The sequence below is a fragment of the Grammomys surdaster genome, unplaced genomic scaffold (assembly GCF_004785775.1).
Source record: "Grammomys surdaster isolate TR1022 unplaced genomic scaffold, NIH_TR_1.0 126391, whole genome shotgun sequence".
NCBI classification, from domain to species: Eukaryota; Metazoa; Chordata; class Mammalia; order Rodentia; family Muridae; genus Grammomys; species Grammomys surdaster.
In genome coordinates, this window is record NW_021621185.1 from 12,761,726 (window position 1) to 12,776,518 (window position 14,793).

General features: G+C 35.4%; 1 protein-coding gene across 4 annotated transcripts in view; it reads right to left on the reverse strand.

Moving 5' to 3' along the window:
- The window catches only part of Xrcc4 (X-ray repair cross complementing 4), a 191,379-nt gene that overhangs the window by 101,057 nt on the left and 75,529 nt on the right, over nt 1–14,793 (reverse strand). For all 4 annotated transcript variants that reach the window (XM_028760158.1, XM_028760155.1, XM_028760156.1 and 1 more), the window contains exons 5-6: nt 7,914–8,066; nt 6,716–6,807 (exon numbers count right to left, since the gene is read on the reverse strand). In XM_028760158.1, coding sequence (XP_028615991.1) covers nt 6,716–6,807; nt 7,914–8,066 — 245 coding nt within the window. The remainder of the gene's footprint in view (nt 1–6,715; nt 6,808–7,913; nt 8,067–14,793) is intronic.

Here is a 14,793-nt window from a genome sequence, read left to right on the forward strand (position 1 = left end):
AACATGTCACCATGCTCGTTTTTAATTCTTTAAGCATGTTTTCTTAAAAACTTTTAATTGTGCTTTGAAGTATTTTGTACTATATTCAACATCTGTGGCAAATCTGAAAGTTTCTATTGAGCCCTTGTTCATTCTCCCGACTGGGTATGGATCACAGTTTCCTGTCTTTTGCATGTCTGGTTTTGTTGAAAACTCACTTATTCACTGCTGCCAAGATCATTACTTCCAGCAAGAAATGCCAACAGATGTGAATCTCAACCTCTAGGAAGATCAATTGAGCCTTTTTGGTCCCATGCAAATTAGGTGCCAATCCTTCTGGCCTGACAGATCCCATGAGATTCCCAACACTAAGTTCACAAAAAGGGCACAGAGGAAAAATGGCAGTCCTGGGTAAAAATGTTGCAGATGGCCAGTTCCTACCATATTTTATTAGCCTTGCAAGTATAACCAGTATTTGTGATCCTGCTTGCCCTTCATGGATGTTCTGAAATGTTTGTTTGTCTCAACAATTTTTGATTCATTGTTGCTTTGAACAGAAAGGAGATGCTAGCCTTTTAAAACTATCTATACTCAGAGACATTTAAAAAACAATTTCTTTGTTTCTTCAGGAACAGAAAAAAGTAAAATAGTTATCTAGGAAGTCATATACACATAACACAGTCTTTCAGTACAGAAGCAGGGGCAGAAGCACTGTGAGTACCAAAGGACAAGTACATCCTCCAGGAGACTGCAATGCCTACAAAGACAGGGAACCTCTGCCCATGAGGCCCACACAGAATGTCTCCCTACGCAAGAATATAAAGATATAAAGAATAATACCAGTTGCCATGTCAAGGTTAACAGAGAAATCTTTCAGGGGGTGAGGGATAATTGTTCTCCCTTTCTTAGTCTCTAGATGAAGAGCTATAGACAACTAATAAAGGCTAAGAGAGGGAGAACCAATCTCCTTCCACACATGGGGGTGAACCCTTAATTGACAATATCAAGTGGTCACCCCTAAAACAAATATAGGCAACAATTAATAAGCTCGCCAGATCTTACTTATATAGTCACTCACGTATATATTTATATATCATAATATGAGACAACATACCTATATGTATAACAACAGTAATTTTAAAAACAGGCCATGAATTTGGCTTGAAGGAGTGTGGAAATATTGCAAATATAGTGCACATACATGAATTGAGAAAGATATTTTAAAAAATGATCTGAAAAAATTACCAAGCAGTCGTATTTGCTCAATCTCATGATGAAGACAATCTCTAGAGCAAATACCTACACATGAGCTCTCTCTCGGAACTAAGTGTCCTCAATGTCCCCCTGTTAATGGCCAATTATTAGGAATTTCACAGTCTTTTATATTTCAATTATATGTTACAAAAGTAGCTAATTTATGGTTTGCGTAAGCAATTTTAAAAGATATTTATGTGTCCAAGGATAACTTACTAAACTTTTCTAAGACTCCACTCACAATGGAAAAGGAGTGACTTGAACTAGAGGAACTACAATTATAGGAAATCAGGGTTTTTGATACAGAAGCTGATCCTGTAATAATGCTTACACATAACTCTCCAGTGTTGCTAAGACAACCCAAACTGTCTCTTCAGCATGGCAGTAGGTTTTAAGAAATTCAGTTTTTCATTTAGATTTCATAATAAACATATCTATGATGAAGATCCTGGATAAGATTAAGAGCATATGTGTAGTTCTAAGGAGGTTCTGAGTAATCTATTTGGCAGTACATGTTGCTCTCCCCTATGTGAGAGGAGATTCACTGCTTAATGCAACAATGTCTGTGATACTTAGAAATTTTAGACTGTTCTATTTTTAAAAACAACTGTATCAGTATTCATCAACTGTGTGGCATGGCCATTCATTTACTTTCAAAAAGCCTATTCTATAACCACACTTCCTTTCAGGAAGCCTAGCAACTAAGTAGAAACCCAAATGACTGACAGTAATTACACAGGGACAGTCCTGTTTGTTAAGAAGCAGGAGTAATTAAACTAATGTGCTAAATCTCGGGCAAATAATTATGCAAAGAAATGGACAGAAAGCTTCTTTATTTGTTGATAATATCTGCTATTTTAATCTTCACTGAAAGGCAAATCATAGTAGAAAAGTATTTCTGTATTTCATCTTTTAGCAAGACTAATTCAAATATTCTGCAATGAGAAATAATGTCAATTTTCAGTAACAAAATGATGATTATTCAGATATATTGATTATTAAAGCTAAATTTTCCTTCCCATAATTCGTTATACCATGGGTAATAAGGAGTGATTTTCACATATGATTAAAATGTTTCATTAGAACTTCTTTGTGATATATAAAAACTTTTAACTGGTTAAAATTCTTATATTCATATATAATTAAATATATATTCATATAAAGCTTTACTGTTACAGTGTCAACATAGTTCTGAAATAATATTAAAAGAAATAATAATGAAAAACTGTTCATTGCATTACATCTGATACTTGGGCACTTATAATGTTCTATTGCTTTGTGATGTTCTATTATTCACGAAACTGAAGTATGGTGTTTTCTCAATTTGAATGCAAAAAACAGTCTTCTGTAGAAGGGTATTTCACAGTACTTATAATCCGTAACATCCTTCAGGTTCCAAGTGAAAAATAAAAAACACTTTGAAGCACATTTCATAAAAAATTATGAAATTCTATGAGACATTAAAATTAGTTAGGGGCCAGAGGTGAGAGCACTGGCTAGTCTCCGAGAGGATCCAGGCTTGGTTCCCATCATCCGTATGGAGACTCACAACTGTCTGTAAGCTCCAAGCAATTTCATGCCCTTGGCAGACTTGCATGCAGGTAAAACACAATTGCACATAAAATAAACATCAATTTAAAAAATCGTTTAGATGAGAATGAGAGGGGCCTTGTTCTCTCTATAACCCAAGGCTTCACTATAATGATAGTAGCTATTTCAGCTGTTGGAACCTTCATCTGAAACAAAGCTAAAATTCCACCAACCCTAGGGCCACAGGATGCAGTCATATTTTTAAAAAACGTCATTAATGTTGTTCTAAGCTATCTCAAAACTCTGAAAATCAACATATTGTAAAAGCAAAACTTGCTACAGAAAAATATTAATTGTACTGTCTATAGCATTTGGCGATAGTTGGACATACATTTAGCCAATAACCTGTACCATAAGCTTTATGCCCCGCCCCCTTGGGAATAGCTAAGTTTATTATTAATGTACCATCGACAGACATAAGACCCGACAGCCCCTGCCCCGACAAGGAAGCTGAAGAAACATTAACAAACAGAGCTTTGTGATCTGCTTAGTTTATGCCATGCTAAGAACTGAAGCCTACATCTTACACATACTGGATACTCTACACAGAGTTCTATCTCCAGGTTCTCAAGGTCTTCATGCTAAGTAAGCATGACACAGCCTATGAAACTGGCCTATTTACCAGGAATAAGTCTGTAATAGCAATAACAACAGAGGAAAAATTTAAACTTTGGGTAATAAAAGTAAAGAAATTATTTTATTCACAATCACACACACATTTCTTCAAACTTCAATATCCAGATCCTATTTCTGGATAAATGGATAAAAGTAAATACCTTTAGGGTGTAGTGGCATACACCTTTAATCTCAGCAGTAAGGGAGCAGAGACAAGAGGATTTCTGTGAGTTTGAGGTCAGCCTGGTATACCTAATGAGTTCCAGGATAGTCAGGCTACAAAGAGATGTTATGTCTCAGGTAAATAAATAAATAAATAAATAAATAAATAAATAAATCTTTCCTGGAATAGATGGTTGAATCGGTGAAAGACTGTCACCTCAGCGAACCTAAGTCATCACAAAGGAACAGGGTAATCATGTAAACAACACATGAGGACTGTGGGAATTTTAGTAACTAATAACAAGAATCACATAATAAAATTACTAATAAATCATATACTCAAACCCTTTTAGAATGGGATTTCTGAAAGACAGAGTGCATCTGGTAATCCTTACTGATTCCTGTCACCCTTGTTTGACTGTACGAAGGCAGGCATACCTGAAACAGGAAGAATATCAAAGCCACATGCTTGCTTATATCACAAGCAACCAAGATGCTAGAAGAAGATCAGGAAGAAGAGGCAGCTCAGTCTCAAGCTCACAGTCATAATACACACAGTGTGAGGCCAGCATTGAAATGGCGGTGGCAGGCAGCATGGATACGCTGCATTGCATGCTGGAAGACACATTGCAAAGACTGGTAATCTGCAGTCACATTCCCTTAGCTAAAGTGCAATGCTTCCTCTCAGACCTATGCATTCAGGGTTGTGGTTCCGAATCAAGATTTGGTTTTATTAAGATCAAATAATTAAAATATAAAAAGGAACCAGAGGCTTATATGTCAAATATATATTTGAGTGAGAATCACATCAATGACACATAAAATAAAGGAATAATAAGAAATAAACAGAGAAGAGAAATTTTGCCAAATTTAATAGTACAACTATACTCAAGATATGCTAAAAATAGGTTTGACACATAAAGGCCCCAATCTCATGTATACATACTTAATGATATAATTCTGGTCAATAACATTTATCCCCTATGTGTGCTAGTGAGATATGCTATGTAGATTGAAGAACAAAATCAATGTCCACAGCAGTTACCAAAAGTTTTGAAAAGGTTAACAAAAATATAAATTTTTCTCTTTTCTTTGCATTTTAAGGACTATTAAAATAATTTTGAAACCACACACATATAACAAAAGCAATCTCAGCAGGCTGTATTTATATAATTGTGCATACATATGCATACATATGCATACATGTGCATACATATGTAGTGGATATATGTATGCAAAAATAACTGGAATGAAAAAAGTTGTCAATCTGGGAGTGAGGTTTATCAGGGAAGAAGTTGGAGGGAGGGAACATGGAAAGGTGTAGAGAGAGAAAGGGAAGGGAAAATATGAAGGATTACATTTTAATTAAAGAGTATACAAATTTTTTATATAGGGAAAATGTAAATGAAAATATTTCCTCTACATGATAAAAAATGTTCTTATTTGAAAGTGCGTTTGCATGACTGTGTGATCTTTTAAATAAAATTTGACGTATCAATTGACCAGCTTAATAAGTCTCCTTTAATCTTCACCACCACCATTGGTCACTTTTCTAGAGGTTTGTTGATTCATTTTCCATACTCTATGTCATTGTGGAACCTTCAGTGTCCTGGTTAAGCTAATCCACCAGTTGGCTGTTCACTCCCCTAAGTGCACAATGTATTTTTTCTTCTAACTAAAATAAAAGCACACTTGTCTGTTTTTACATCTCCCTCCAGTTGTTACTCTATGTCTTCTTTCCTTCTGGAATTTAGGCTTCTGAATGAAGTCTGTGGTCTCATCTCTGATTCCCTTAATTTCTCCTTTCTCTTATACAGTCCATTTCACTGAAATGTAATATTGAGTTTCCCCTAACTAGTCAAAGTTAGAGAATAACGTGTCTCCTAATTACTTAGTACATATGGAACTTACATATCCCTTCCCTAAAAGCTCAGAGATCACTGTGAAATAGAGGACTGCTGGATTTTAATAGCCATAGGCTGGAAAGGACTGGAGCAACAGTGTCTCCTGGATGACAGGACGGACCACTGCAGCTGTGACTGCCTGTACAAGAGCAGGCCAGCCAATACTCCAGTATGGAGAAGCCCACCTCCTAGTTAAGGAACAATTGACAATCGGTTCTGGGTAGAGGCTTAGTATTGTTTAAGTATGTGGCCCCTGGTAAGCTAGTGCAAGTGGATGGCACTACACCCACTGGTACATAGGAACTGCAAATTGGACTTGGTGGTTTGATGAAAACCAAACAAACATTACACATTAAGTTGGGGAAGGAGTGGTGAGTGGATCCAGAGGACATAGGTCGAGGAGTAGGGGATAAATATTATCAAAAAGACATATTGTACATATATATGAAATTTTCTGAAAAAATATTGTATTATAAAATACACATCTTTTCTAAAAATGGTTTTATATGAGGTTTAGGCAAACTTTCTTAGTGTCATATGAGTTCAGGAGTTCCCTAATTCTACTGCCCCCATATATTGCTACACACTTATAATGCCTCTATATAACTCTAGAGAATAACTCACAGGATTAAATACCTGCTAGGACTTGGTTCTCAGGCCTGGATGTGGCACACAAATTATAAACCAGAATGCTTTTCCCTTCTTGCTTGTGTCTTTTTATGAAAGTTATTTATTTATTTATTTATTTATTTATTTGAATAAAATTTTTATATTCTGATCAGGGGTTTCCTTCCTCCATCTCCACCCAGCTCATGGAGCACCAGCTCCATCAGATCTCGGAGACGAAAGACCAGGATTTCTGAGCTGGGGATACTTAATGTAAGATGCATCTGTTCATGCATTCTCATTTAACAGCCAAGGTACATCCCTAGTGAACATGTGTGTGTGCGTGTGTGTGTATATATATATATATATATATATATATATATATATATATATATATGCTTGCTGCTTGCTTGTATGCCTCGCTGTTACTAACTTCTACAGTCTACTGTAAATTCTAATTTTAATGTAATGTTCTTAAAGTTTTAGGGTACAATTTTTGATAAATTTTAAGGGAAAGCTTTTTTCATACACATTTTCAGTCTGGTTTCTATGACAGTGATAAGCCCACATGACACATGAACCCTTAGTGAGTTCGGCCCTCTCACCTGCAGCCTGCACAGCGGCTCCGCTTTCTTCATCAGTGCTTCCGTCATAAAGCCCAACCTCATCAGTTGTTTTGACAGAACATGGAGTTTCCCTGGAAAGAGAGAAAGGCAGGACTGGAAATCATCAATTTATTCTGGCTAACAATCTAATTTACCAGTAAGAAAATACAGAAAAACATTCCTAGGAAAAAAGTTCTGCTTAGACAGACATAGAGTGATTTAGATGAAATCAATTAAAGACTAAGTCCCTTAAAAGAAATAGGTTCTATTTTAGTTAGCAAACTGCAAGGTTGTTAATGTTTGCTAATGTTAATGTTTGTTAATGTTAATTACTGAACTAGTTAATCAGGTTGTATTCGTCTATTTAAATGCTCTTCCATCTCGTCATCTCAGTGGGTCAGTGCTCAGCAGTGTATCGATTTGCAGGCAGCTCTACATTTCATTAAATTGTCCCCAAAAGGGGGCACAGAGAACTTCTATCAGTGTTTAGTACCACATGCAAGTAGTGCTCTGTGCCAGACTTAGAAAAAGTTAAAATTAAATGATTCTGTTTTATATTATGTTATGCAAAAACCTATGCTTCATTTCAGATCCAAGGCAACAGAATTTCATCTGTATGAGCTAATGATTAAAAGCAATTGAAATTACTCAAACCTATACTAGCCACTTGTAACCTATAATTTTTTACCTTAGGAATCAACTGCACACATATTTTCAGAAAGGGTAAAACAACAACAACAATTTGACAATAGGATAACATAACATACTTTCATCAGACAACATAAATGTACCATGGGATTTAGCATTCACTAGCTAGATCTAAAGTTAACATTGCTTAGATGTTAAGATTACAGATGTGCAAACAACTTGCAGTCTTGGAGGAGGCGAAAGGTTTTGTTAAATGATATATTTCTTACTTCATAATGTCTAAAAATTAAATAATCAATTAAATAAATAAATGTCTACAAATTAAATAAGATTTATATGCTACGACTGTATGTTGTACTTGAAAGTAAACCAGAGGGTGACATGGAGAAACTGTGTGGAGAATATACTCATCCAAGTTAGAATGGCTAAAGCCACTACAAAAATAAATGTACATTACTAAAAGTTGACACCTGATGTTAAATGTAGAATGTCTGTAAAGACATTCTACTGAGATTGACCCTTCTCCTATCCAACAGCAAAAGGATGCTACCTTTCAGGTTTTGTACTCTCCTCCAGCTGCTGGACTTCATTTAACAACTTATGCAAGCTTCGGATCTTTGTTTTCTTCTCATTCAGCACCAAGATAAATCTTTGATACAAATCAGCCTCCAAGGCTTCTTTGGCACTCACACATTTCTCAAATCTAAAAATATAAAGAAGTGAACAAACTGCAAGTCATATAAATTTTTATCATTAATATTATTCAATTTCATCCTCATGATTTCAAGAAACCTTTTGAAGGCAAACATAACTAAGGTCATTTTTATTTAAGTATAGTGTGGACAAGTTAGAAAATAATATTTACTAATATTTGTAAAATTATTTTCTAAAACAAATAATAATTGAAATATACAGAAATAAAGCTCTATAGCCTAAATTCTCAAATAGAATAATTCATATGTAGTTTATTTATGAAAGTTCACAAACCATTTATGTTACCTATTATATTGTATAATATACAAATGTACACTAATATTGTTACAGCAGCCATGAGGATATATCAAAGCAAAACACTTAATTCGTTGTCACTCTTCAGACTATGACTTGTTTCACAAGAACATAAATCATTAATTTGTGTCTTTACAACTCACCACATGCACACACCCAAACATAAATAAAAAATGTATGTAATGAATTAAATTATGCCATCTGATATTTCCAAGAAGACAAAAAAGAAACGATGAAAAAAAGTATATATCTTTAGCCTTAGAGATATATAAAAAATTCTCTAGTATTCATCCTAGAATGTTATAATGCTCAAAGGAATGTCATTTGCTTTAATATCCTAACAGACAGGATAATAGAACGCAAGCTAATAGACGCTGTATATACCTGCTGTGTATATGACATGAATAAACTACTATTCTACAAATTTAAGCACAAATATTTCATTGAAAGTATTCTTCTAAATATAGTCAAGTTCTGCCTAATTTTATCTTTACCATTCTGCTTATTCTATATGTTCCTAAACATACTTTATATGTACCCCATGTGCGTCCCAGTAATTAAATATGTAAATATATACACACATACATATGGTGAGATAATTAGAAATGAAACTGTCAAAATGTGATATATTTTATATAAGCCCTTAGTGTGTCCTACAATCCATCTATTTAAAAATACAGAGACTTTATTCTAGGGTAAAACCGAATATCTAACAATGCAATTCTGGAACCAATTAGTATACATTCTTTTAGTGGCATTCCACAAAACCATAGAACATGTGTGTTCTACCAAGAGCTTTATGCTCAGTGCCTAGCAGTGATGTTCAGTACAGATTCATGACATAAACGAATAAAGTGAGCTCATAATCACAATATTTCATTTGCTGATTTAATACACATCTCCAAGAGTACCTTTCCTTTTCAACACCATATCCCACAGTTTCTCTGAGCCTGTCTTCCAAGATGGCAACCACTTGACACTAGGGTAGTTTGAGAGCTACGTGACACACAGTTTGAAGTCATCCTCCTTGAAGATGCATTTTTTCCTAGTGTCCTTTCCAAGTGTGTGAGATTGGTCCTACAAGCTGGGAGACTAATCTGAGTTTTTCAGCAGCACAGTGTGCATTCTAGGGGCTGAAGACTTCCTAAAGACCATAGGATGGACTACAAATCCCTTCAGCCACTTCACACTGGCAAAAGGAGCTTGGTGGACTTGTTTTTCTTCATTGGTTACAATATACACCATAGTCTGAGGTACCTCTTAAGACTGTCTGCTTCCCTTCAGGCCTTCCTAGGTCAAGATACTGCCAATATATATGATTTATTTTATATGCAGGGTATTTTACTATATTTGTAATTTTACATGTGAACTGTCAGATGAACGTTATTTTACTTTCATATAATATTTTCTAATATAATAACATAAGAAATTTAAATATGAGAACATATATATATATATATATATATATATATATATATATATATATATACCTAAACTATCTCAGTATATAATACAAATGTTATAAATACATACAGATATGTTTAATACAAATTTCATGCATATCACAACTTCCTACAGAAAAATTTATAAATAGCAACAAATTTAGAATCTATTAGATTTAACTACATATTTAATTTTTGTATAAAGCATCCCTGAAGTTTTTGAATGAAGAATTATGCACACATATTAACTGTCAAGAACTATCAAGATAATCCCCACAACCTTATGAAACTACAACATGTATAACACATTAAATTTTAAAGGAATATCAAACTAAAATTTCATATAATTTTCATAAAGTAGTACTAGTCTGAATACTCATACCACAACTGTACTGAGAGGTAGCAGCATTTTTGTTATGGGGAAAAACTTACACATCATCTAGTTTAACCTTCCCTGCTTTTATGGATTTATTGTAACAAACTGGTCACAAAACAGGGTAACACTTCCCAGAAAAAGAGTTGTATGGCATAGAGCATTATTATCAACACTGAGAGAATACAAATTTACTCAGTTATCTCTTCTACAAACTCAGAGACTACTGGCCATTTATCTAGAGTTTAGTAAGACATCTTCCACAGAATTCATGTGGCTATGCCATATTTATTACTTGTCTCCTGACAATTGTCTATCTGAAAAACTGGGCAAGAAGTAATAGGTCAGAGCATTGCTCAAGGAGAGACCTGGGATTCACTGCTAAGTTTGTGGTAGTGAAACTCACCCACCGACCACTGAAGCACATTATAAATAGTCCAAGGGTCTTCCCTAAAGCCAGGCTCAAACTAGATTACACATAAGTATCAGCAGGGAGGAAAGATTTAATGACATTTGTCTTTTCAAACTTGACGATGATGTAGAGAAATAATAATGCTAAAATTCATCATTAATTAGGGACTTAGGAAGATAGACCAGAGCTAGTTATTTTTAAAAGTGATAATAAATAAATAAATAAATATTAAAAAACATAATTTGTTAGAATAAAGTATTTCTGCATACAAAGTGGCCAAAGAGGGATAAAGCTAAAACAAAAACAAGAAAAGTCCACACCAAAAGAATATCCAAAATAAAATAACAGATTCACAGTCCAGAGTAAAATAAGAGGCATATGCGTGTGGGCATATGTTATAAGAACAATATAGTAATTAACTGAGAGGTCTGGTGCAAGTTGCACCAGGTCAAGGCTAAATAGCACAACAAAATCTGAATAGGACAGAGCGGCTCAAGATGGCTGAGAGGAGCTGGGGTAGAGGCTGAGAGGAGCTGGGGTAGAGGCTGAGAGGAGCTGGGGTAGAGGCTGAGAGGAGCTGGGGTAGAGGCTGAGAGGAGCTGGGGTAGAGGCTGAGAGGAGCTGGGGTAGAGGCTGAAAGCAGAGATGGAATAAGGCCCCAGGCCAGGAAGAGGATGGCCGCAGCTGTCCCTTACGCTCTCTGAAGACAAGGTTTTCTGTAACTGTTCTTAAACATCTAATGGGCTGCCATGGAGACACAAAAATATCCCCTAAGGTCTTTAAAAATCAGACTGACTTCATCTGCAGATAATGTGAGTCCACCTTGAAGATACAAAGAAAAAGAGAAAGAGCTTTCAAGGCCTGCTAATTCAGTGAAAGCAGTTCAATGAAGACTGCCTCCTATTATGAGTTTAATAACTGTAACTCAGAATAAAGCCAGAGAATTTCTAAACTGAGGTTTGACTGCAAACAAAAGACTATTCAATAACACAGAAGTTGAGACTGTTTGAAATGAAGTAGGAAATCAAATAAATAAATGCATATAATAACCTCAGAATTCACATACAAATTTCTAGTGTTTTCCTTTTAGGTGTTTAAAGTATGAAAAAAGACACACTAATGAAAAAAGGGAGCAAAGCACACAATTATTGAGCAATGATTAAATAGAAACAGCAAGATAATGCTAAGGCCTGTGCAATGCAATTCAATTTCTCTTCATCTGTCATCCCTTGCTCCTGTCTCAAACCTTGTTTATTCCTGTCATCCTAAAGGGGAAGAGATTTTTATTCAGTTCTGATCACAACATTGATACACATTTCAATTAAAAATATATGCACAATTCAAGATATATACTATTACCATTTAATTTTTTCTTTAAAATGTAAAAATATGCATATTTAGAAAATAATGGGTAATATTTTAGTAGTATACACATCTGAAAGAAAACTTAAATCTTTTAGGGATTAATAAGAATACAGTTACATTATTGGGTTAGCTCACTTTAATTTCTACTCAATGTTCAAAACACTTCAGAACTTCCTACAATAGCTTCTGAAGAAATGTTTGAGTCCCTCTTTCAAACACGCCTTTCCTTTTATCTGGAGTATGGACATAGTGGTGTGAGAAGAAATGATTGGATCGTCCATGGAGACCATTACAATCATCAACTACGTTATAAATGGACTGTGACAGGGACTCATAACAGGTCCCTATTTCTGATGATTCTTTACTGTCAAAGTCCCCAATTTTTGAACACAACAGAAGTGTTTTATTTCTAATCTCCCGAAAGCCAAGTTTTAGGCAATACCCCTGCCACAGGGAAGCCAGTGTGGTGAGTGTTCTGTTTACTCTCTTGGGTTCTGAGCTGGTAAGAAGAGAACAGTGCAGATATGCTGCTATGACAAGACCACAATGCACTGGCAGATCCTCAAAGTGTTCACTTTGTCTCTTCAAAAGGAGCAAAAGCAAACTGGGAAAATAGATCGTCACTAATCTCATTATCATGTACATAAACAACAGTCTAAAATTCCACAAGAAGACTCCTTCTTCCCAAGACTTAGGTTCACTCCAATGGCAACACATTGTTTGGTGACATAGAAGATGCCTATTGCAGCAATGACATCAGAAAATATAGCTGGAGCAATCATAAAAGACAGGTGAGAGGAAATGTCTTGACACTGTCAGGCAAAAGGCCATTCTGGATAGTTGAGAAAGCAAATCAAGCACCTGACTGCCACAGAACTCTGTGCGGCTCACTCACGGTTTCCCTGCACAGAACTCTGTGCGGCTCACTCACGGTTTCCCTGCACAGACTGTGGCTAGCTCACAGTTTCCCTGCACTGAACTATGTGAAGCTAACTCATGGGTTCTCTGCGCAGGCTGCCTTCTTGAGGCTCATCTTCATTCTTGACAGCCTGCTGCTCAAGGGATGGAACTGAATGCTGATAGACAATACTTCCTGCAGCCACTGGCAGACATTTTAAAGCAACCGATTCAAGTACTGAGTACCCTGTCTGCACCCTTTGTGGGCAATTAACAGATCAAATTTCCTATCAATAAAGGATATCTCGTGTTTTAAATATAAAAATACTGTGACTTATCATAACCACAGTTCGTCTGCTTTAATATGATTAATTTCATATATAAAACAGTAAAAAATCTGACTATAGATATCATTCCAAATAATACTTGGCAGCACAGATTCTTGATGCTGATTCATATAAATTGAAAAAAATAAGTTTAAGAAAAGAATTAACTGATTTTTCTACATAACTGCCTAAATATATAAACTGGCATTTGATTCGTTTATACACTTAGTATGTATGCATGAATATAAAAATAATTTAAAGCTAAAGAAGAAAAACATAAGTATTCCCTTAATATTAGGTATGAAAGTCAAAGATAACTGGGTATTAGTTATCAAATTTTATGTACAGTACCTAATTCATTTTATTAGTTATTAGGGGCCTCTTTTATCTACTCTAATCTTCATATACATATGTGAATAACCATCAAATTATTTAAGATGTACTTCCCCAAGGAGTTCCAAATGTCCATATAGAGTAATCACAACAGTTGCCCTAAAAATCCACATGTACCTTTAAATAGGAAGCATGATATTATGCCTTTACCTTAAAAGAAAGGTTTTTTTTTTTTTTTTTATTGGATGATTTATTTACATTTCCTATGTTGTCCCCTTACCCCATCCCCCACCACCCCCTCGGAACCTCCAATCCCCTCGCCCCTCCTCCTTCTTCTCTGTGGATGTAACCTCTATCTACACCCCCCCCCACTCCCACCTCCCCACCCTCAAAATTCCCACCCCCTGGGGCATCCAGCCTTCATGAGGTCAAGGTTCTCTTCTTCCACCTATGCCCAGCAGGGCCCTCCACTTTTACATATTCAGCTGAAGCCCTGGATCCCCCCCTTAGTGCTCCCAGGCTGGTGGTTTAGACCCTGGGAGCTGTGGTTGGTTGGTATTGTTGCTCTCCTCATGGTGCCACAAACCGGTTTTTAAAAGTTTACTATATGGCACAATTTGTAACATAATTGTATATGCAGTACATAATTACTCAAAATACTATTATACACACAAACATATATATACCATGTTTGCTTCTGTGGGAATATAGTTCAAATAACTTTTGAGTAATAGAATAATGTGAATTATTTACCGGGTGGGAGTATATTATGATTTACATGAAAAAGTAATAATTGAAAAGAAATTTATCATTCTTATTCATCATTAAAAAAAAAAGAGGCAAATGCCAGAAAATGCAAGCCCTTTCAACGTCTTATTCAGTAGCCACAATTACTTCATCTTTTAAAACTGATTGTAGCATGAATTTTCAGTCAGGGAAAATGTTGCTAGTAGAGCCAAAACACACACCATTTGAAGTAGTCATTATTCATTGATTCCAAACAAAAAGCCCACTGTGCTTATTTACATTTCCCATCCCCTTTTGTTAATTATGACTCCTATAAATTAAGCTAAAGGAACCCTTCCCTTGTAAATATCCCCATTCTTTGCACGTGCTGGGACTATGCCGGGCTGTGTGTATGCTAAGCACATATTCTCTCACCAGGCAACATACTCAGACTAATGTTTTTATTAATAATGTAATAACGGGCTATGATATTCAACCCCCAGTAATTTCTTACTTTCCTGTTTGTTGGCTCTATCAAACAACAAGAG